The sequence below is a fragment of the Ammodytes marinus genome, assembly GCF_949987685.1.
Source record: "Ammodytes marinus genome assembly, chromosome: 15".
Classification (NCBI taxonomy): domain Eukaryota; kingdom Metazoa; phylum Chordata; class Actinopteri; order Uranoscopiformes; family Ammodytidae; genus Ammodytes; species Ammodytes marinus.
In genome coordinates this window covers 19,566,510-19,591,060 of record NC_137219.1, presented here as the reverse complement: position 1 = coordinate 19,591,060, position 24,551 = coordinate 19,566,510, and the positions used below count along the sequence as shown (strand labels likewise).

The 24,551-nt window shown below is 37.9% G+C and overlaps 1 protein-coding gene across 1 annotated transcript; it reads left to right on the top strand.

Annotated features, from left to right (window-relative positions):
* The first annotated feature begins 1,966 nt into the window (after positions 1 to 1,966).
* On the top strand, positions 1,967 to 23,943 carry LOC307261335 (uncharacterized protein). The gene is made up of 34 exons (XM_080041847.1): positions 1,967 to 2,019; positions 2,101 to 2,207; positions 5,171 to 5,341; positions 5,430 to 5,635; positions 5,762 to 5,862; positions 5,984 to 6,102; positions 7,730 to 7,885; positions 8,964 to 9,178; positions 9,266 to 9,351; positions 9,557 to 9,684; positions 10,423 to 10,548; positions 10,747 to 10,937; positions 11,040 to 11,131; positions 13,730 to 13,860; positions 14,084 to 14,208; positions 14,343 to 14,469; positions 14,834 to 15,046; positions 15,207 to 15,377; positions 16,075 to 16,221; positions 16,764 to 16,813; positions 16,905 to 17,037; positions 17,240 to 17,322; positions 17,402 to 17,528; positions 17,741 to 17,931; positions 18,712 to 18,802; positions 18,933 to 19,053; positions 19,229 to 19,410; positions 19,741 to 19,896; positions 20,053 to 20,186; positions 20,280 to 20,413; positions 20,494 to 20,588; positions 21,181 to 21,394; positions 23,164 to 23,196; positions 23,358 to 23,943. The coding sequence occupies exons 1-34, from the start codon at positions 1,974 to 1,976 to the stop codon at positions 23,450 to 23,452; spliced, it is 4,497 nt and encodes a 1,498-aa protein (XP_079897973.1). The 5' UTR covers positions 1,967 to 1,973; the 3' UTR covers positions 23,453 to 23,943.
* The last annotated feature ends 608 nt before the right edge of the window (positions 23,944 to 24,551 follow it).

The window sequence follows — 24,551 nt, the reverse complement described above, 5'->3', positions numbered from 1 at the left end:
ATCCTGCACAATCTTCCTAATGTGACAATGGCTTACTTTTCTCTGTTTTCTTAGCTCACAACTCCAACAAACGCTGTCTAGTGACAATTCCTCTGAAGCCCTGTGCAATTTCACCATCACTGAGCATGCCTGTTCCTCGGTAAGATTATTTTTATCAAGCTGGGAATCCCAGAAAAAGGTTCTGACTTGTGCTGCATCAGCATCCTAAGACAAATGTCCATAAGCTCGGAGTCATTTTTTTATTGTCCAATTCCCCCCAAGGCTACTCATCTCACAGCCAGCAACTTGGTCACCCTGTTGAAATGCTCCCTGGAAAGCGAAAGAACATACCCGGTAGAGGTCTGGAAGCTTTTCTTCCAAAAATCTTCCACTGCACTAGAACGGGCTCTTGAGACATACGCCACCATGGTAAATCCAGTCGCACAGTTTCGCAAAATCACTGTTCCCCCGTGTGTATTCTGCCTCAAACCAAAGTGATTTTTCCAATCCTAGGCCTCCAACAATAGCAACCCATCATTGTCATACGCCCTTGAGGCTCTTGGAGAGGTGACAATTGCCAACTTCAGCCAGGCACAACTGCAGCAGGATGCCTTTGTCAGCAGCTGGTTCCAGACAAAGATTCGTCCGTTTTTGGCCTCTCCATCCACCAACTTCCTCTCCTGCCTTAGCTCCAGGAACTTCAGCTGCAACACATACCAGATAGTGTAAGGAAATATTGGATGTATTGATACACTCTGAACAAGATTGTAGAGGAACCTGCAGTTTTCTAGTTGTTTAGATGTTGAAAGCATTCTCTCCATATTTAGTATCAAGGAATTCAGCAACCAAAGACCATTCATGGACAGAGAAGGACAGCAAGCAGTCTTCACTCATTTCATCAAACCATTCCTTTCAAGGAATGACTCGAAAGGTAAAGGCAGGCGTTCAGGCTCAATTTGGTCAAATCTTGATAGCATGCAGTGGTTCTACTCATCCAATGTCTTTGTTTCTGTCTTCTTCACAGACCCTGGCTGTGTCTCACTTACTGGAGATACTAAAGAGTGGTTACAGGCAAACCTTGCCAGCTTCTCTGGTTTTGCAAGCCTGCAGGATTTGCAAGCCCTCAATTCCAACTTCTCCACTGTAAGTGCCAACTGGAGTTGCAGTCTTCTGTTCCCAAACTGAAATGTGTTTACCATGGTTTTGCAATTTCTGCTGTTTGATTTCATATCGATTCCCTTTGTAGACCGAAGTGTTGTCAGTGCTCAGTCCTACTCAGTTGGCACAGTTCACACTGAGCTCAGGGGCGTTGAATGACACAGACCAAATCGACCGTGTGTTTGAGCCACTTGAGGAGGGCAATGCTCTGGAAAATGTGGATGAATTCCTAACACAGCTGACGGCAGATGGAAAGGTAGGCTACATTTGGCACTGGGGGAGCAAAGAGAATCTGTGGCTTCCAAACAAGCGCAGTCAGTAGTTGCATTCGTATTTGAAACTTTACATCAGCTGGATGGCACTCATTTATAACAAATATCAGTTTAACATCCTTTTTAGCATCCTGTATGGTGCACGTGCAACATGTTAACTCGGCGGTGTTTAAATCCTCTAATGTCGTATTTTGACAGGTCCCCGATTTTCAACCTGTTGTGAGAGATCGTGTAATGAATAAGACCTTCAAAATCCTCGCTCCCAATTTCCCGGGCTTCAAGGCAGACGACTGGTCCGTTTGGTTCCTTGTGAAACTGATTTTTATCCTCCCAAGTTTCAGTCCGATGATGCTCAAGAATGCAACCTCCAACATTAACTGCACAAACTACCATGTCGTGTGAGTAGCCTTTGATGAACAAGCAACCTTGCATTCCACCAAAGTACAAAATGCTATTGAGGGACCGCGTAAGAATGTTTCTTTTTTCACCCTGTGCAGTGTGAGCGGAATGGCCAAAGCTTTCCCTGCAATGCCGTTGCATAGAAAACAAGGAAATACAGAGGTTATGCTGGGTTACCTGAGAAAATCTGCCAGTGTCATCAACGAACCAGGTATGGCTTGTCCAATGTGTATCAGTGAAAGATTATTCTTGCTCAATGGTACTTTTGCTAACGTCTATCTACCTGCCTTAGTCTGCAGGCCGGGAAGTCAGAGTGATTCTGAATGGCTTGAAGAAAACTTGGGTCCATTTTCCCAATTTGCAACATACCCTCAACTCAAAGTCTTCAACATCTCTGGGGTAAGTCGAACATTTCTTCATCAAATTACCTTGAAAACAGCAATACACAATCTACTTCTCAACTGTAGAATCAATGCTTAAGTTTGTTATGGTCAAACGCAGACAACACATCTTTTTGTGTATTTCCTCATTGATACTCTAAAAGTTATAGTTGACGGTTAGTTTTACTATTAAAATTAAAGTGGACCTATTATACTTTTCGATTTTTATGACCTATAAACGTTGTTATAATGATTTATAGTCATGTTTAACCATACTAGCGTATCAAATAATTACGTGCATGCATTAAGACGTATTCCCTGCTGACCGTCTGGGGTTGCTGTGCAGAGCGCTAAACACTAGGGCAGCCGGTCGAGAAATCACGTGTTCCAATCGGTTCAAATTTCCTGCCATCGTGTCGCCACGATTCCGGATTTTTCCATGTATGGTGACGTGCTGCTCAGGCAAGCTCCGGCCATGCCCCCACCTTCCTGCTCTCAGAAATCTGCCCGTGCGCTGCTGAAATTGTTCCGGAAGTGGGGTTTGCAGGAGAAGCAAAAAGCAGTGTGTGGAGAGTTACTGCGCTAGGGTGAGAGGAAGGGTGTCCCCAAAATCTACATGGTTTTTTGTGAGGTGATTCGTGTCAGGTTGCTCTATAGCAGTTTTTAACAAGAAATTAAGACCAGAAAAGTAGTATAATAGGAGATCTTTAAGGACAGGGATTTATATTGAAAGTTTTTGTCTGTTTCTGCTCCATGGGCAGTCTTTTAAGGTGAGACACGGCAGGCAAAAACATAATTTTTTTAAGCACTGGTCAATTTTGAGATTTGTGTCTATTTAGCTTCCATAACATGTCTTATTTCATACTAGTATGAATAAAAGGTCCAAATTATACGTTTTAGGTGTTTATTTTATTAAACCTTGACTGCTTGCGTCTGTATTTTGCTGCTAAGTTCGTCAAAAGTGAACATTCTAACATAACATACAGCACCGCGACCGCTGTATGAATCATAATAACCATAGTACTGTTGGAAAGCTCTGAATCTCAAGAACAATGTTATCGGATCCAAATATGGTAATTTTGTATTAGTAACCAATCGTGAAAGTGTGAGGAGGGATTCAATGCTAGGAACGCAACCTCATTGGCTAATGCACATTTCTGACAATGTGATTCGCTCAAAGGCATCACGTGATGCTAGCCGCGGGTAGCTCGAAAATCACAAAATAAAATGGGAAAAACACAGAAAATATGCCAAACCAACACAAAAAAAATATTTAATCAATTGGCTACGGACATTACATGATCGCCATTTGAAGGGGAGAAGTGTTAAAGACATGTAAATCACGCCGGTCACGTCGGAGAGACACAGACTGTCAGAGGATTAGAGGGGAGATGGAGGGGAGAGCGTCTGTGCCGACTGCAAAGCAGGTTGACAGACAGTGGCTATATAATGAATGAATCACGTTTAAATTAGCATGTAGGTGTAAATGTTTGCTATGTTATGGTTTATATATGTTAAGCAGTGGTATGCCTATATGGCATTGAGGGGTGTAGGGCCTAATTCAATAAATTACTGTAGCTATAATCATTGATTATCAGCAGAATTCACGTTTAAATCTTTAACGGTCGTTTTCTCAAAATTAGCTTTTTCCAATACACTGAACAAAATATCTCAACTTATAGACCACTGACATCAACCAAACTTTACATAATCATTCATAGCACTATTTTAAAGGTTTTTACCCAAGGATTTGTTAATATATTGTTAATTGTCTGATTTATGATACATGTTCCTCCTAAAAACATGCCGAAAATGCATTGCTAAGACATGTACATAGTATTTTTTGATTTATTAAATGAAAAAAGGCTGTATCCAAAATCTGTTGTGTAAAAACTTTAGAAACTAATATGTGGTTAAAATAAAATAGAGATTTTAACTCTGGCTTTATCCAACATCTAGATCTTTTGTTTGAAAAACGACCCAAATGTACGCATAATTGGTTAAATATTGCCATATTTGCACATTTAATAAAAGAGTAAAGAAAAACATGTAATACAAAAAAATATTGTGTTAATGTCAGTAATCAACTGGAAAAGTTTCATGATGATATCTATAAGTTAAAAGAAAATCCCTATTCACCTGGGGTGTCTCGCCTTAAAAGGCAAGATAATGAGAGCGATAGTGTGATATGGAACATAAATCAGGACAATTCCAGCAGATATCACCTATACCAACAAAGCAAAATATGACTTAAAATATATATAATTATTCAAATAAAATACTTTATTTGGCCAGCTTGTCTTCTGCTTGGAATTTGGTTAATTTTTCTGGAAGATCTCATCAGACAGCAAAGTTGTGCATGGCTCATCTGTAATAACGGGCCTTTTTTTCTGTGCACTGTATCGCCCATCTCCTGCTCTGTGCATTGCCTCCATCACCAAGTGGCTTTCCCAAATCCAACTCAGCCTGGATAATTTTGCATGCGGGCTGCTATTTTAATTATCTTTATATCGTGGATCAAGAACAGTCGCGATAAATGGTAAGGGTTTCGAAGTCTCCTGACTAAAACGTGCGTTGACAGCCGAGTCACTCATACTCCACATGCTGTTCAAGGTCAATTTTGCAATTCATTAAAAACGCCTTTGCAGTCTTTGCAGATGTTGCCCCTATAGATATTTCAGTAGAACACTGTCTCCAAACAGACTTGTTTGTGTCGTTCTCGGATACTTTGAAATGCTTTCACACTGCTAACATGTTTGCTGTATTTATAAAGGACAAGCGCCTCCCTCCACAGCGGTTGCTATTGATATATATCGCGTTATCAAAAAACGTTATTGTTCTGTAAAAAAAATTCAAAGTTGTCCAATTATTGGTGCATCCCTAGTCTTTAGTATAGTTTACTTATCTAAACTTTTTTCTAAAAAAAGAAAGATGTTGTTAAAAGTATTAATATGTTATATTTGTCTTATACCACTCTCTTAGGTGACAGCGCTAGACTCTCTCTCTTCCAAACAAAAAGCTGAATTTCTTCTTGAAACAAACAACTTGTCCAATGGAACCCTTGTGAGACTTGTGTTCACAAAACTTACTGTGTCATCACCTTTGGAAAATCTTGGCTCTTTCTATGACACATTTGTTAGTGGTGCTGCAGAGGTGAGTATCTTAACCACACTTAGAATATGATATTCTTCACCAAATGTGAAAATCTATTTGTGCTGACAAATGTGTGTTTTCTGTCTAGAAAAACCTAACAGCCATTAACCCCAGTGTGCGGGACACCATCCTAAATCTGACACTAATGGCACTTGGACCCAAACTATCCAAACTAGATGCTGAGGGGTTTAAGTTGTGGTTCCAGGGCTATCTACCTCTCTTCCTTCCAAGCCTTGAGTCAAGCACATTTGAAATTATTCCAGTAAATATCAGCTGTGACTCCTATCAAGAGATGTAAGTGACAACTACATTTTCTCCTTGTTATATTGAGCAGAAGTGTTGGCCTGTGAATTTAAATATAAAAAGCAAACATTATCCCACATGTTTTGGTGAATTGAATAATTTCTATTGTCTTCACAGAGTAAAGGGGTGCGACAATGTTTTCAATGATCTCTCTGTGAGGCAGACCCAACAGGTTTACACTTTCATAATGGACTATCTTAAGAGACATTCGTCCGCAGGTAACTTGGATTGCACCACAGTGCATTTGCTAGTACTCATTTTCCGTGAGTGTGTATAAATCCACATTACAATGTTTGGCATGACATGTTCAGTTTAAAAATTGAGTGTTTTGATTCCTAGGTCTCTCATGTGTTGAGTCTGTAAATGATGACAGACGTTGGCTTGAAGACAACTTTGGTCGGTTCCGTGTGCATGCCTCCTTCATAGATTTTGCCAATTTAAAGAACAATATCATTGGAGTAAGTTTTGCCTTTTAGTCCTTGTCAATTACATATTTGCACTGGCTTAAATTAAAAATGCACTATAAGGTGTATAGTAAATTAGTATAGTATAGTATAGTATATTAAATCATATGGATAGATAGGTAACTCATTCATTGGACAGTTTTGGTAGTCTCGCACAGCCAGACCAAACTGCAGCTCGTACTATGCTTTGGTGAAAGTCATCCTCCTACATTGACTTGTACTTGTAAGCAAGGAAGCATTACTGTGGGATCACTATGAATCACTGACATTCTAATGATTAACTGCCAAAATACTGACAACACAACACAACACACCTTTTTAACCCTTGTTCAATTTTTTGATTGAGCCCAGAGTTGCACTCTGGAGAGATCAGAGTAATGGGGATTGGACCATAGATAGTAAATAATATGTAGCATCCGGGCTGACCTCAGTTATTCACACGGCATCCAATAATCCTGGTTTGTGCGCGTCACCATTTTGTGAGGGGGAGGGAGATAGCTGACGTATACCTCCGAGGCAAAGTGAGGGACAACAGGCGGAGAGCTGTCACTCAAGAGTTTGCCCCAATACATTTTAACCTTTGATAAAATAAAAACTAGCGTGGTCCGAAAAAATTCACCCCCCTCAGTGTTGTCATGGAGATATGACCTAAACACACAGACTAAAATGGTTTTGTGGACCAGGCTGTAAATAGGTTTGATAAGACTTTGAAAACAGCCTGTCTAACAAGTGAGTCAAAGAAAAATGGCTCAGTCTTGGTACCACCCCCCTAGTGGCACTTCCGGTTACTACAGTTGTGGTCACTTCCTTATTGGATGCTGGTAAAAATCGCTGAGGTTGGGGCTTGGATTGGACCCGGAGATTTAAGGATAAAAAAAGGGCTACTGGCAGGTAGGGGTTGAGGTAGGCAGGGTCTCAGTACTGACTTGGTAGCAATGTTAGTTGAGTTACTTGTAAAACGGGGATTTAATTAAAGTTTGGCCTTAACAGTGACTTTAAATATAGTTGGGGAAAATATATTTTAGCATAATCTTGACTAAAACAACAAGATTTCATGAAAGTACCCTTGAGAATATCTATGGTATTCCTCAATCACATGCACATAGAACACTACTTACTGCAGGGGTATTGAGGCCACACCGCCTACATGCCCTGTGCATTCCTCCGTCACATGGAATGGGGGTAATTTTACTTAATTTGTACATGGGTAGGGTTGAGGGAATGAGTTATATTTTACTCTCCATTCATGTTTTTATTTTTCAGTGAAATAATTGGTTCTTCAAAAAATACTCAAAACTTGATAAAGTTTTACTTACAAATACATATGTTGAAATGTAATGTTTTTTTAATTTTGTTATTTTGCATGGATGTCTGACTATGACAAAACATAAAGTTCAAAGTTATGTTTGGATATGATACAGTTAATTTAAAGTATTCCCATTTCTAGTTCATTCCCATAGTTCCCGAATTTTGAATATTTCCAAAATTCCCCAGCTTAACTTCACATGGAAAGTTTTAGAAATGTACCGGACATTTTCTACCCCTTTGCAACCCTAATGCCATTACATGTTAGAGGTCCACTGTTGGTATCTGCTTACCTAAACTGCTGGTTCACTTTTAGGTGGAGGTTGCAGATCTTCTCACTCTCAGTCAGCTGGCCCAGCTCGCAACAACTCCAAAACAGCTAAAGAAGATGGAAGATGTGACGAAAATAATGACAGTCATCAATCCTGGTGACTTTGGTGCTTTCTTTGACATAGTCTCACCGACCATTGAGGTAAACATCTTAATAGCAGAAACCTTGTTTGTTTATTAATGCTATATTGCTGGCCACACTGTAAGATTTGAAAAACAAATGTTCTTCTGTGCCATCTTGTATCAAGAATAACAAACCCTGAAAAATTTGATTATTGGATACATCTAGCCAAAACCGAAGCTGTCTAGCAGAAATCAATCCTACCTTTATTAAGGTTAAGCCTATGATAAACATTGTATTTACAGAGGTATTAAATTAATCTAATGGTCAAGTATGTGGTGTTGTTATTACATTTTATTCCATAAGCATACACTGAAAGATGTTACAAACATTATGTTAAGGCATTTATAGTATATATCAAACAGTATTTTTGTCAAGGTGTCACCTTCTATCTAAAAGCATCTCATTTTGGATAGTGGCTTGCTAACTGTAGCCATGAAATAGTGCATGCTAATTCATTTTATTAAGATAGTTTGAAGCAGCAAGTTATCTAAAAAACCCTACCCTTCTAACCTGTCCCTTTACCTTAAACCTAACCACCTAGCTGTGATGAACCTAATCGCCAATTTCAAGAACATCAGGCTGTGGGACCATTGGGATGTGGGAACATAGAGATGATCCCTTTTTTTCAAGCTAGCTAAAGCTAGCAAGTTAACTTAACTGCTCATGTAGCATTTAAACAGCTTTAAACTTGCCTGCAAATGTCTTGGTTTGGGTTTACCATGAAGGAGTGAACTTGCTAATCCATTTTTTAAACTTGCTCAAGTTAACACGTTAACTAAACAGCTCCTTTAGCAATTTAAACAGCTTTAAACTTACCTGCAAATGTCAAGGTTGTCTTTTTTAGGTGCAGAATGGGGTGGTCATGAAATAACACCGCTAATATTAGCCTACAAAAGGGCTTGTTACCTAGTTAGGCTGCTCAACTGTCACTGTCAAACAGGCACAATAATGGCCCACCCTCCCTGCTAAATTGGCATTTATTGACCAATAAATTGTAAAATAAATAAAAATAATATTAATTATAATAATATTTAATTGAGTAAAGCCTTTCGTTCAGATTTCAAACTTGTATTAATGCTATTTTCTATTCCATCAGATCAACCCATCCAACTACACAGAAGAGGTGAAATCTGCTTTCCTCCAAGCAGTATTTGACAGAGGGAATCTGTCCTCTCAAGCTATCAATGACACAGAGTTCTTGCTATGGCTCAGGGCTCGCCTGAGCCCTCTCTTGGATAACCTTTCTCCCAGCCTGGTGACACCTTTATTCAACATTGGGAAGAAAAGGAGCTGTAACAGCAGCCAAGAGATGTATGAATTTCTGTGACGTGGTCATGATCATCCTGATGAATTTGATTATATTTCAGTTGTTCCAGACTAATATTTATTTGTATTTAGGATAGCACTGCTGGACACCAAACACTTGACACTGAGCAAAAACACCAAAATAGAGATTTACAAAAACATCATTCTCTTCCTTCAAGGTGTGTGCCAAAAATAATCTTACACCGCTGTTTTGTTACGGAGAAATTTAATGAGGACTAAAATCAGTAACAAGAAAACATGTTTTGCTTGTTTGTTTTACAGCTAAAGTGAAAGTGTAAATTTTTATCAGAAAAATGTGACATAATAATAATATAGATTATTCTGGATCAGGTTACACAGTGGTTTCTTTTTTGTTTAAAACAGGTCCACCGCCCATCAAGTGTTACAGTGGTGGAAGCTTCTACGTCTATCTGAGGAACACCTTCCTCAGATTTGGTTTTCCAGACCTGTCCACATTTATATCTCTTCTCCCACCGTCACGCGAGTCAGAGGTAATATATAATTGTATTTGTTTATGTCATATTATGAGGTTTTTCTGATTAAACTTGAAAATGACTTGGTTCACCATAAAGGACGCACAGGACAATTCACTTCTTCTCTTTTTCTTCATTTATTTCCATCAACATCAACTTTCAAAGGTCATTTCCACACAATTTCTTCAGAGTTGTGTGTTTTTAGAGCTTATTTGAGGTTGTTAAGAGTTCTTTATATTTTTTAGAGGTTTTTCAGATGTTGAAAACCTTTAAAGAAAACTAAAGCTGTACCATTAATAAATCAGATTAATAAATTAAATACTCAAATAAAAGACTAACCTCATAGAAGACTCTTAAAGCTATAATACGGAAAATCGGTGGTTGACTTTTGCAAATAGCTCCTGCTCCTCCCTACGTGCGATCATCAAAATAAAACAGTACTTGCCAGGTCGCCAAAGTTGTTGTCCGTGCAGATTGGGGTTTCCTTTCATTTAATAGTAATTTAAGTTTCCAATAATGAGTGTTTTTATCTTAAAAACCTCTCAAATCAAAGATGTCACTGGTGAATGGGCCTGTGAAAACTTCCGGTCCTTTTTTTGCGTCACTGTCAATTAGGGAGGTTTACGGTTAACTGGCCCTGAAGACTTTTTTGATAGGTCAATGGCCACAGCACCACATCAGGTACAGTGTTGCAAATACAAATGGATTATTCTTCTGAATATTGTAACTTAAATTTTTTTTTTTTTTTATCTTTAGCTCTTGAGTACCATCAGCACCTCTGAGCTGCGTCAGTTCCTCAGTCAACCCAATGTGGTTGGTAACGATTCAGACATCTGTGTCATCTTCCACAACTACAGGAGCACTCCTGCCTTCCTAGAAAATGTAGGTCCCTTTTATAAATGTTGTGATTATGCGTTAACGTATAAGACCCCCTTTGCATGTTGTACCATCCAAGTTGTAATTTTGTCACCGAATACAGTAGCCTACATGTACACAATACATTATTTCATCATCACTCTAAAAATACTAATTTTACAAAAGTATCTCCTTAACAATGTAAATTCACATGTATGTCATTAGGAGGATGTTCCAGATGATGTGAAGATGGTGACGCTCATCTGCGTTTGGCCTTTAGCGCTGAGCAGCAACAGCAGATCTGAAGTGAATTCCTGGTTCGACCTACGGTTGAGCAAATATCTTAGATTCCTCAGCAAAAGCCTCATCAGCTCCAACGAAGTCCAGAATGCTTCATGTCTTGCCTTCCAGAAACTGTAAGTCTTTATTTCATGTTTCACTATGTCAGAAATCTCAGTGACATCAGGCTTTCATTGATGTATTACATTGTGCACAATTTTGTGTTTTCCTTTCAACAGGGTCTATGTAATGGGAAATAACTTCACATACAACAGCTCTGAATTTGGACAGGGTGATGTTTACTCCACCATCAGAGACTACTTGAGAACTGGTAAAACAGATTATTAATTACAATTTTACTAAATCAATCCTCATGTTTAATAGGAATGGGTCAAGTACTGACTGTCCGTGCTGGGTCTAACTTTGTCTCTAGGGGGATAGCACACATCTTTAATTATATATTTCCTTAGAGCTTGCTTAAAGTATATCTTATATTTTCTTATCTTATCTTAATTTTTTTAAGTTTTTTGATTTTGTTATTTTTAAGTGGAAATAATATTTGACGTGAGTGAAGTATTTTCACCCGCACACACAGAATATCAGCTCGACAGGATGTGATTTTTCTAATGCAGACATTACAAGAATCTCAATTTTAAACTAAAAGTATTGCCTATTGCAGCGCCAAACTTTCCATAAGAGTGTGGCTCTAGGGACGGCATGCAATGATTTATATTAAAAAAATTATGGTCTCCACATTCATGTCCTCTTCAGGATGAATTATAAGAAGTATGGTGATCTCGTAACTTTTCACATAACACCATTATCGGGATAACATTGTGGCCAATACATTGATTTAAGACCAAATACTCACAAAACAATTGACATTTCCATCAGCTTCAGCTGGTCTTTGTTCTAATTAAAAAATACTAAAACACTTAACTAATATGGTAAACATTTACCTGATCACATACTGGAGCTCCTAGGGTGGCTGTATACTCTTACTCTTGTTTCAGTGTTCAAGTATTAGTGCCATGCAGTACAGTAGGGGAGAACGGGGTAATTTGTCACGCGGGTTGGTTGTCACAATCGTTATATCTCGGAAACCAGAAGGCGCTGTCTGTGAAATTTTGGTATGTAAATATCCAGAATTGGGATCAGAGGTCACCTACATAGTCTTCCTTGGAGTTAGACTGCTGAATTTGAGGTGAGACGACTGTTTGTGTTTTTCATGTCAAATTGAAAATATTTAGATCCTCAGTATTTTTCTTCTAGGCTTTTACACAATGGGTTTATAACAAAACACTTGTTACCCATACAAAGTGTGAAGGGTAAACTATAGTTTAGATTGTGGTTAGCAAGCTAATTAGTTGTCAGATGGTTGTTGGCCTTGATGTTAGCAAGAAATTCAAGTTGGGGTTGGTCGTCAAATTTTTTCGGTGGTTGGTTGTCACATGTTATCTCAAGGCTGCAGCCAGGAAAGGAACCCAATAACGAAATAAATTGTCAAGCTGTATCCTCACTGACACCCCAGAGAAGGAAAGAATAGAGCAGGAAAAGGCAGCTAGCATGCAAAAGAAAAAAGGGCAACAAAATCAAAACAACCCAGTGCATCCCAAACTAGACCAGCTGCCAAGGCTACAGTAAGTTATGTAGGCCTATTTGTCAACTTGACAATGCAATTAAACTTTCTAATTTAGTTCTACTTGCTTGCCTTCTTTTTAAGATTATTCCCATTAAGATAACATTGTGACAAACAACCCCATAGTGTCGGTCAAGGGGTCGGTTGTCACAATGTGTAAGGGTGTCTTTGATGATTAATTTCTTCTTTATTACAATAAGATAGAAAAAGTGAGGGGTACACATTTCAAGCCAACACCTTAAGCTTCAATTTAATGTAGGAATGACTATTGAAAGATGTTTAGGTGATAAGCAATTCTCAGTAGAGTAAAAAGTGTGCCTACTTACCCCGTTCTCCCCTACAATATATAAATTAGGGCTGTCAAAATTATCGCGTTAATGCAGGGTGATTAATTTCTGTAATTAACGGCGTTAATTTTTTTAACGCATTTAACGCATGTGCAGAATGATCCGCCCCGTGCATCCCACCGGCTCTGTACTACAGTCACTCGTTGTGGCTGACCCAGGATCAGTAGCTGCACGCAGCCAAACATAACAGCACGCTAGCCCATGCCGTGTTTTAAACTGCTTACGGTCACGTCTGTGTCGGGGGCATAGATAGTATATAAAATCAACTGCCGCGGGTGACAGTTGATGTCGGGAGCAACAGGAGGAGAAACATTGTCCGCTCTGTTCAGAGCCCGCGAGGACACAAATGTCTGCAGTTTTCAGAGGTGTGTGTGAGTAGACATCAACATAACGTGTGCTTCCTGGTACAAATGAACAGTCCCCTACGACGTGGTTGCGCGTACACACACACACACACACACACACACACACACACACACACACACACACTGCGGACTGTGATCAAGTTGTATTCAAGAATGCACAACCTATAGATTCACCAAATAAATGCCATTATATAGCCTATATTTGCCCAAAGACATAGTAAAGAGACGACCAATTGAATTATGGTGTGGTAGGTATATATTTTAGTTTGATTTAAATTTATTTTCAGTATTAAAACCATCATTTGGATTTTTAATTAATAAAAATACTAATTTTAAATGTACATATCCACCTTCTGTCCTTTATCTTTCCGTTCATACAACAATATACATAGAAAATTCGAATTTTTCGGGCATATTTCGAATGGTAAAATTAATCGTGATTAATCCACAGAATCCTGTGATTAATCTGATTAAAAAATGTAATCGTTTGACAGCCCTAATATAAATAGATACAAGTATTGGTATCATATTACAAGGGTATTTGTTTATAAGATTTGGGCTCTTCCCTGTTTCCATAGACTCTGGAGCCAGATGTTACAATGCCAATAAATCAGAACTCAATTCTACTGCCTGGTTTGTCAATTATATCGGCAACTTTGTGTCATTCATCACTCTGGATGATCTCACCACCATCGTCTCTAGCAGTCAGGTATGTCCTTATATCAGTTTTATAATTATGATTTATTTCAAATGTACACATTTGTAGTGAGTTTTGATTTGAATAAAACTAGCCATAGCATTTATACTTGGATTCTTGTAATTTTTTTATCTGTTTTAATTTTTGTAATTCATTTCTTATGGTTAAGACTGAGGAAAAACAATGGGATTTTTAAAAGATATTATTTGAGCTATTTGTTGTTTTTGTTTTTAAGATTGGTGTGTTCTTGGGGGATCAAGCCAACCTGGAACTGTTCAACAAATCAGTAATCCCAGGAAATGTCACCACCTACTACATCACACAGCTTTATGAATACCAACCAACCTTCAACCCTGTAAAGTGAGTAAATTGACAAAATGATGTTATTTTGGCATGTATGTATATCATACTTGTCAATCTGTATATTGAAATGTTCTATTTGAATTTTTTTATTTAACATTTGTATTTTATTTTTATTTTTATCTTTAATCTAGGCTTCCAGGGTTTTTCCTGTGCTCTCCTGAGATCCCAAATTCAGCATATTCATCTGCGAATGAAGCTGATACCTTACTCATCTTGAATCAGCTGAAGACATCCTGCAATGGAACAGAGGACCCCGAGGTACCGGCTAAAATTGTGTCCATGTGCAAATAGAGTTTGAACTTTTAATTTCATGTGTATTGATAGCGTCGCAGTTTCGCATTTAACATTTGCCATTTTAATAATTTTTTGCAAATGTTTGATTTCTTGACATCTTATCGGCTTCTTGTCCAAAATTTTAATGGAACAATTAAAAAAGGCTTGATTGATTTTGAAGCTACTCGTGACCAAGAGTTTAACTCAAATGTAAAAAAAAACTCATTAAAAGCTCTGAGCCTTTGATTACGCTTAAAAAGATTGAGTATTCAGCCTATAAAATGTAACGATTTAACGGTTGCATTCCTTATGTTGATCTTTTGAATACCGGGTGTATTTTATTGTGTAGGTATCTTCTGCTCTGGCATCCAACATCAAGACTGTCACAGCAAACACCTTTGTGACCCTGGGCAGTGCGAGCTCAGGCCTGACCAGCAGCCAGATCACTTCCATTGCCCCGTCAGTGCTGATTTCCTCTTTATCCACACTGAAATCAGTCACTACCTGGAACCAGGAGCAGGTCAACAACATCATTACAACAATAACTTCTTCAGGCTTCCAGGTATAAATCTTTACTCTCCAGTTAAGATGAACGATATCATATGACATATTTACAGCAGTCTTATGCATTTGGTTCAGTATGGTTTTATTGAATATAAATGTATCTTGAAGTATATTGAATATGCCACTTTAGCTAGGTTAAATGCAAATGTGTTAAACAGATCAACAGCGGATCTTCTCTGGAATCCCTCGGCACACTTGTTGTTGGAGTTCCTTCAGAGACAATAGGAAAAATCCCAGCTTCTGAGCTACTCACCATCTCCCAAAGCAGCACCTTTGTTTCCAACATGCTGGAGGCACCGACAGTCGTCCAACAGACCTTTGTCAACAAGGTACAACTTTTGATATTACCGTTTAAAACATTACAGCAACGATTGTCAAGTCAAAAACTCAGCAATAGTAAGGCAAATCTTTGGGTTTTTAGTAACAATATCTTTCTAAGGGGAATCAGGGAGCAAAAGTAATATATTAAAATATTCAGCTTTGGTGAGAGTGGGGAAATGTTGATCAGACCCAGGCACAGAGACTCATGAGGATGTGTGGAGTTTACATAGTGAATGGCTGACAAGTCAATGTGAAGCAGGTGAGGAGGTGTGTGGGGCAGGTCAGGGGCCTCATTTATAAAACTGTGCGCCTGGGAAGAAAGCCTGTGCCGTGCGCCACTGTTTTTGCACACACACTCAAGCCATCAACTCCAGGATAATTTAAACTTCCAGGGTGACATTTTATTGAAAAGAGATGCATGTAAACCGTTGATAAACTCACAACATGATTTTAACTGACAAAATGTACCGTTTTGATTCATATTTGTTGGCCTTAACGTTTTCCACACCGTCTAATATATATTTGCTCTCCCACTGGCCACACACCTCCCGACGAGAAGGCACAATTACCAGTTTTATTGAAATGTGTTATTTGCCAGGTTGATATGAACATATGTAGTACTCAGTACATGTTTGGTATGTGTTCATTTAACATGCATTTTAACACAATTTCATGATTTTAACTTGCTATTCCACTGCCTGACAGATCATTTCTGTGGACACAAGCTCAGCCCAAGTGGTTCTAAATGTCCCTGATGATATGGCAACTGAGATTCCAGCATACCTGTTGGCATTCAATGAAGGAACTGTAAACATGACAGTGAATAACAGAAAGAAATGGACGGGAGTTCAGGTCAGTATACTATGGCTATACATATAGAATAGTTCATTGAAGACAAGTTTTTGAAATCTGATGGCCCTATAGTCCGACCAAAGTCACACATATTCAATTACAGTCAGAAATACATTTATTCTGGGTTTTCCCCAGATTTCCATTACAAAACAAAAACACAGAAATATAGTAATTAAGTAAAACATAAAAAAGGTTTTATCAGGTTACAACCTATGAAACTAATAATTTATATGTTACCAATAATATTTTAATTCAAAGTCTAATGCAGAATAAATCTGAAGTTAGGTTTAAAAGTTAAAAGACACAGAGCCAAATTACACAGAAACGGTCCTCAAGGTCTTGTGTTTCCATCCAAAGTGACATGTTTATAATATCTGATCGTTTGAGGTACTGATATGGACTAAAAACCTATTTTTAAAAAAGCAACACCAAAACTGACAATCACAGCATGTATGATAGTATGTGGCACAGTTGTAGAGTGTTGCTGTAGAATCATATTTCGAGTTTGAGCTGACATTGTTGTGTCTGTTCTTCTACTATAGGCTGCCATGTTTTTCGGGACATTGTCCACATCAACCTTTGACACCGAGGAGTAAGTGAACAAGTACCTTTAATATCCCCCCACCCCCAGAACAATTTTTCACTTCCTATTTAATTTTGCCTTTTTTATTGCCTACCCACAGGCTTTCGCCTTCTGTGCTGCAAGGCTTCACGTGCACCTCAGTCCAGAAGATTACAAAAATCAAGATCAAGAGGCTAGTCCGTGCCTGTAGGCCAAGGACACGCAGGGCAAAGGTGGTGCTGAAGGAATCACAGGTACATTCAAATAGAAACTACTTGAAATTAAACCTTATTCAATCAAATAACTTTGGCTCTTTATTTGGTTTTGATAATTAAGGTAAGTTGGATATATAATACCAGAGTCGTATATTTAAAAGACGTATGTTGTGATGTTGTATGCACTACAACCGTGAATAACAATTATTATTATTCTGTCTTTGCATCGTTTCCTCCCCAGCTGACTTGTATGTACAACCTGCTCAGTGGAGACCTCTCCCAGAACTTCACTAACTATCCCGCCGACATGCTTCTCTACTTAAAGTGAGTCTGTTTACCATTATTTTGACATCATGATGTGCAACTGAAGATGTTTTATCATCTTTGTGTCTATTTATTACAGCAACAAAGATGTCAATCCAGCCAACTGCAAGTCATACATTTCTGCAGTGGGTGCTGCAGACTTCTCTGTGGCCTCCAGCATTTTAAACAAGAACTCACAGCTTTTCACTGAAGCCAAGACCTGCTTGGTGAGTGCTATTCAATCTTACTACAAATGTAACATTACATTTTTACATTGATACATTTATATGACCAATATCAAGATATTCACAGTTTGGTGTGCAAGATGTAGCCAGCAAAATACTAAAAGTGTTGCTTGAAAAAAAGTTGTAACAATAAACTGGCTGTAATGATGCTGTGGCACAAGGTTACATTTAATACTGTGTTTTTAACTGCCTAGGGTATAAAAGGCGTGAATCTGACCAGAGACAACGTGAATGTCCTTGGGAACATGGCCTGCACCCTGGACAGCTCATACATCCAGAACTCTGATCCCCTCATTCTAGAAAAACTCAAAGCCTGCAAGGACCTCTCTGATAGCCAGGTGGCTGCCATGGAGACGCTGCTGCTGTCTGGGAAAACACAATACGGGTACAATAATGACATACATTAAAGGAGAAGGCTTGCAATATATGCTACATGGTCATATTGAAGTACAAATAAAAAAAATATTGTTAAAAAACAAACAAGAAAATATAAAATCTTACTAATTTGATGGTACTATTAGTATTGGCATACCTTATTTACCTGTGCCACAGAGCTCCATTTTTACAAACAAAACCAGTGGGCCACATATTTACTAACATTTATTTTAAACCGGTAATAATGAGATGGAACCTCATTTACAATGTAGGAGTGAAAATAAAAATAAAATAGACAAAAGATCACAGATACCACGACAAATAAGAACATGGTTAAAATGGCAATAGAAAAAGGTACTACAAGAGTCCAGTCGCTAATAGGTTAATAAAATATCAAGAATACAGCCAGTAAATCTATTAAAGCAAGAAGAGTTGGAAGTAGGATTAAATAAAAAATTAAATTTTGCCTTAAGTTTGTTTTGAAACTGAAACTAAACTATACATTGGGACCAATTATTAAAGATTTACACATTTAGTCAGAATTTTTTTTTACTTAGCTGAGTGCCATGGACAGGTTAGAGGAACTGGATACTACTGAAAGAAGGACAATCATTTGATTGGTTCGCAATAAGACCTTAATGAAGAATTATACCCGCCTTTAACTGTGCTGAATATAGCATTTTATTATTGACATATCAGTAGCTCATTTATTTTGAGGCATTTTTCACATTCAAGATCCCTCCATGCACCAAATGTGGACGATGTAAATGAATCATCGTCTGTTTTTCAGGAATGCCACCACCTGGAACACGCAAACACTGGAGAACCTTGGAGACCTACCTCTATCTTTCACCAACAACATCTGGAGCCAGTTCACACGTGTATGTGTTTTACGTTTACTTGTTTCTTGAACTAATGAGTCCAACAATAATCATTTTACTAAAAAAACACAATTTCCGTTTTTTGTGCTTTGTGTGTGTGTGTTTGTGTTTGTGTGCTTGTTTTCTGTAGAAAACAAGGAGAAGGTTCCTAAAGAAGTTTATGCCCAAGTTGAGGAAAAAGAGGACAAATAAGAGGAAACTCAAGAGGTTGTTTAAACAAATCAACAAGTTCAAGACAAAACGAGCAGCAGGTAAAGAAGAATAAAGAAAAAAAACTAAAGCAGAGTTTCTTTTTATACACAGTATTTAACAAAAACATATTTAGATATACTGTATATATTTAACAAATTTGGCGATTGTTTGTGTTTGTTTATGTTTAATAAAGTAACATATTACATTTGCTCTCATTTGCCAATTATTCTCAAGGCTGCACTGTGGGCAACATCACCCGGGTGATAGTCAGCGACGATGCTTTCCCCTTCGGCTACGACGTGTCGCAATTTGACCTCTGCATGGACATCCCTGTTCTGAAGGAAAACCTCAACTCTATCTGCGAGAAAGTGGATGACGACGACTTCCAGAAAATCATTCTGACTAAACTCAACCAGGTAATGTTTGTGCATGGGATATGAAAATTGCCTGACATATGACCATTGCTTAGTATGAAGCATACAGTATCTCTTTATCATCTGCTGCCTCACTGGTTAGAGATGTATCAGGAATTACTAGAAAAGGAACATAACAAAAACCTACCATTATGTGTTTCTCGAGGTCATTACGGTACTCCAGTCCTCATGTCATGTAGCACTGTCCAAAATGGTTCTGTTACACACAGTATCTTCATAGAATATTATGGTCAGATATATTGTTTCTTGCCATGAATCAATAGATATGGAAACACATTGCCATTTGTTACAAAACATTCTCTTTTCTCCCAGGCATATCCGTCAGGTGTTTCGGAAGCCGAGGTTCAGTTGCTCGATTCAGTGTCTCGCGTGGCGTCACTTGATGACATATCCAAGTGGACCATCACCAAAATCGACACCCTGGCAGCCCTCATGAATGCTGACGATGGAGCATGGGAGGCAGCACAGGTATAATGTTGAGGGATTCTACAGAAAATGCCAGAATAATCAATCTCAAAAAAGTCTTATATACAATATGTCACATACCTACAAACGGTGTTATGAAATTGTACTGATAATTGTGTTCATTGGCTTACCTAAGATGTTCTCTTTGATGTTGTTTAGAGCAAAGCAATCATTACCAAGTATTTGAATACTTCCGGGAATTCCCTGGGCAGCACTGAGCTGAACAGCATTGACTCCAACCTGTGCTCATTAGACACCAGTACGCTGAAGAACATCACCCCAGACAGTATAAGGTGAGTGGTAGCACATGAATTGAAGGGGCCTCCATGATGGAAGATACAGGCTTGACACTGCATCTTACTTTTCTAATTCTCACACCTTGTCAGAAATGCCAAAACTCTGACTGTGGCGACATGTTCATCGGAGCAGAAGAAAGTCCTGTATGAGATCAGTAACACTTCCTTCAGCTCACTCCGTAGTAGTCCCAGTGCCTATTACAACCTGATGAATCCCTATCTAGGTAAGAATGACATGTTCCCTGTGTTTACGACTGTGTCTGTATGTCTCAAAAATAACCTGCTTCCCTTTCTGCATTGATAGGCGGAGCACCTCTGTCCGATGTGGTGGCACTGTCGACCCAGAATGTCAACATGGACGTAAACACTTTCACGAGTCTCGATCCTGATGTGATCACTGTAAGTGTGCCAGTTAAAGAGTTGATATGAATTGAATTTGCGAGGGTCTCTGCATAAGAAGACATCAAACGATGGTAGATACATTTTTTAATTGAAAATTTAAAGAAATAGTTGGACACTGAAGGAAATGCACATATTTGAGTTTGATGAGAAGATCACCACCGCCTCCAGTATATAGTATCTTCAATGTAAGGCTATAGCCAGTTGTCGGTTAGCTTAGCTAAGTTTAAAGGCTGGAACCTGGTCACTAACATGTTTCATATCATTTGTTTAATCTGTACAAAAAACTTTTTTGCTAGGGTTATCTAGGTAATTCTTTAACGTGAAATGGTCAATTAATCTTCTTTGAAACAGGCTGGGATGATGTTGGGTTGTATTAGTAACAAAATGTATATAATGTGATCCATTACTCTTTCAGTTTTAAAATAGCCTTATGTAAAAGCAGAGTGCAAAATAATTAGCCAAATCTATGATGGTTAATCTTGCCCCAATACTCTATTGGGCCTTCTTTTAAATCAATGATATTTTCATTGTTGCTCATGTATTTAGACTTCTGACCAATTATCTTCACTGTTACGTTTCAAATGCACAGGGTTTGAATGTGGATAATGTGCAAAACCTCATGGGTAACCAACTACAAGATCTGAAGGCGTTTGAGAACGATACTGTGGTTGAGACCTGGAGGAACTTGCAGCTGCAGTCAGACCTGGACAAACTGGGTTTGGGCCTGTTCACCAACAGAGCAGACCCGACCACTGCATCACCTGGCAGCACCAACAGCAACGTAAACGTGACAGCAACATTGGGTAAATACATACCTTCTGTTTGTGTTGAGTGACAATAGGTTTTATGCCCACACACTAGCTCAAAGTATTTGTTATAATAATGATCCACTTGCCTTCTCTAGAATTAGGAAATCAGAGATTGTAGAAGCTACTGACATCCTAAATCTTTTTCTGGTATGCTAAATAGCATGCTAGTATGGGTAATTGAACGCATGGCCTATTGATTAGGCAAGGCCATCCTAGCAGGTCAATTTCCAACAAGGTTAGGTAGCTATTGTAAATGAATTCACATCTAGTTACCAATATTTAACAAAGTAGTTAGAGTACCATAAATTAAGTAACATTGCTGGGTGTCTAACTAGATTTGAATCTCATCCACAGGAGTCAGCTCAGGTCCATCCCAGACAAACAGTCTGTAGTTAAAAATTGAAATGATCTGTTAAGAGAATATGGCAATTCTGCTCAAATATTTTATTACAGTCTAAATGTATGTTGCTAACAGATAAGTAATCATTGCAAGCTGTTAGAGAGGATCTGTTCAGGTTTTTCTACAAGTATCAATTTAAAAAGAAGTATAAAAAATGTTTTATCCATGAAAATATTTGTTCCCATTTTATATCAGTACTGTATACTGGCTTGTGTAAAATTATGAACGAGAAAACATGCAGAAATAATGTGACAATGTATCAGGACTTAACAAATAGCATACTAATAACCCATAGCTCACAGGGACCCATTGGATTCCACTCGTAACAGTAAGTTCCCAGAATGTGCAGTGATAGTGTCATGACTACAGTGAGTGGTATGGTCCTCAAGTTGGACCCTTTACTGTTTTCAGCCACCAGAGGACGCACATGCACCTCATTCTGTGTTAGTGGACATTTAAGTAAGAGTGTTTCAAGCCAATGTTATGATTTAAAACTCTCCCTGCGTTCCAAAATGCATTTGTTTTCTTTTTACCATACTTCATTCTGCAGCTTGAAAGTATGTCGTTTGCATGCAATATGCTTTTTCGGTAACACTTTACAATAAGGTACACAAAATTGTAGTAGCTACTACATACCTACTACATAGATTTGTGCTACCTACTACATAGGGTTTTTTTTATGCTACCTAACACATAGGTTTTTTTTTGTGTTACCTACTACATACGGTTTTTTTTGTGCTACCTAACACATAGGTTTTTTTTGTGCTACCTATGTGTTAGGTAGCACAAAAAAAACCCTATGTAGTAGGTAACATAAAAAAAACCCTATGTGTTAGGTAGCACAAAAAAAAACCTATGTGTTAGGTAGCACAAAAACAAACCCCTATGTAGTAGGTAACACAAAAAAAACCCTATGTGTTAGGTAGCACAAAAAAAACCTATGTAGTAGGTAACACAAAAAAAAACCCTATGTAGTTGGTAACACAAAAAAAACCCTATGTGTTAGGTAGCACACAAAAAAAAAACCCTATGTGTTAGGTAGCACAAAAAAAACCCTATGTAGTAGGTAACACATATCTATGTAGTACGTATGTAGTAGCTACTACAATTTTGTGTACCTTATTGTAAAGTGTTACCGCTTTTTCTGGCATGCTAAATAGCACGTTAGTATGGGTAATAGAAGACATGGCCTATTTATTAGGTAAGGCCACCTTAGCAGGTCAATTTCCCACAAGGTTAGGTATTTATTGTAAATGCGCCATTTGAATTCACATCCAGTTACCAATATTTAACAAATGAGTTAAAGTAACATAAATTAAGTAACATTGCTGGGTGTCTAACTAGATTTGAATCTCATCCACAGGAGTCAACTCAGGTCCATCCCAGACAACACAAGGTGAGCAACAACAAATAATTTACTCCATTGCCACCAGTTTACACATTGTAGTTAAATTGTGTCTGTAGTTAAAAATTGAAATTATCTGTTAAGAAAATATGGCAATTCTGCTAAAATATTTTATTAAAGTCTAAATGTATGTTTTTGGCTTTGATTTCTAGCTAACAGTACAAGTGGGGGAGCAGAGCTTGCAAAACTCCCAACGTCCATTCTCCTGACTGCTCTGCTAACAGCTGTACTGCAAATACTACAATAACCAGCCTAAATATGGATGTGACTTAATCCTCCTAATCAGTAATCATTTAATAAGGCTTAAAGAAATGCTCACATCTTGAGGGTGCGATATCTTGATCATTATCAGTGTTATTGCACATACTTAATTTCTGCTTCATCCTATCTCTTCATGTTGTAAAACTATGTTATAGAACAATCAAAGGAAACAAAATGATATGTTCTAAGTGATGATCTAAATTTTACTCTACATTATAGAATTTTGAATGCTGTTGATAATAAGACACATGCATTTGTACACACACTCACACACACACACACACACAGCACACACACACACACACACACACACACACACACACACACACACACACACACACACATAAACATTCATATATAACGTGTGTCATTTATAACACTTATATACTGTATAAACCTGCAGTCGTTATTCTATCATTAAAAACGCAAGTGTTATAAATACCTCAAATTTACTGTATTACTTATTGCTATAATCAACACTGTACTGCGTTTAATAAAAATTAATAAATGACAGCTAATAAATATTGTATGCTTGTGTTTCTGTCACTTGAAGCAGATTATACAGATATTAAACTGGATAGGTCCTTTTTTATTATGTATTTTACTACAACGATCAAATCCAACACTTTTCTTGCATATTGTCCAAAGAAGAAGCATGCATATCGAAGAAGAGGAATTTGGACTTTTGAGAAATATGAGACTGATGGTCTTGGTGATTTTAACTCCTATGCGTAGATAATGGACCATATATCTCCAAAGTCATTATTTGTGTGTATGCCATGTTTAAAAATCCAATTTCACAAGGAAAATGTCTTCCCCACATTTCAAGTTTTCTGGAAGGCATTTATGATGGATAAAAGGAGTATTGATACTAAAATGTTCATATGTTTCATTGAAAGGTACAAATTGAATACAAAAGTGAATTCTCACCAGAATAACCCTTAATCTGTTAATGTATTCCATCAGAGAGACTAGCTAAACATTTCTAGATTGAGAGGTTGCAGCCAGCTGTATGAGGCAGAACTGTAAATGTTAGCATTCCAGTATGTCTTATAATGTCATTACCATGACCACCAAATTAGTTG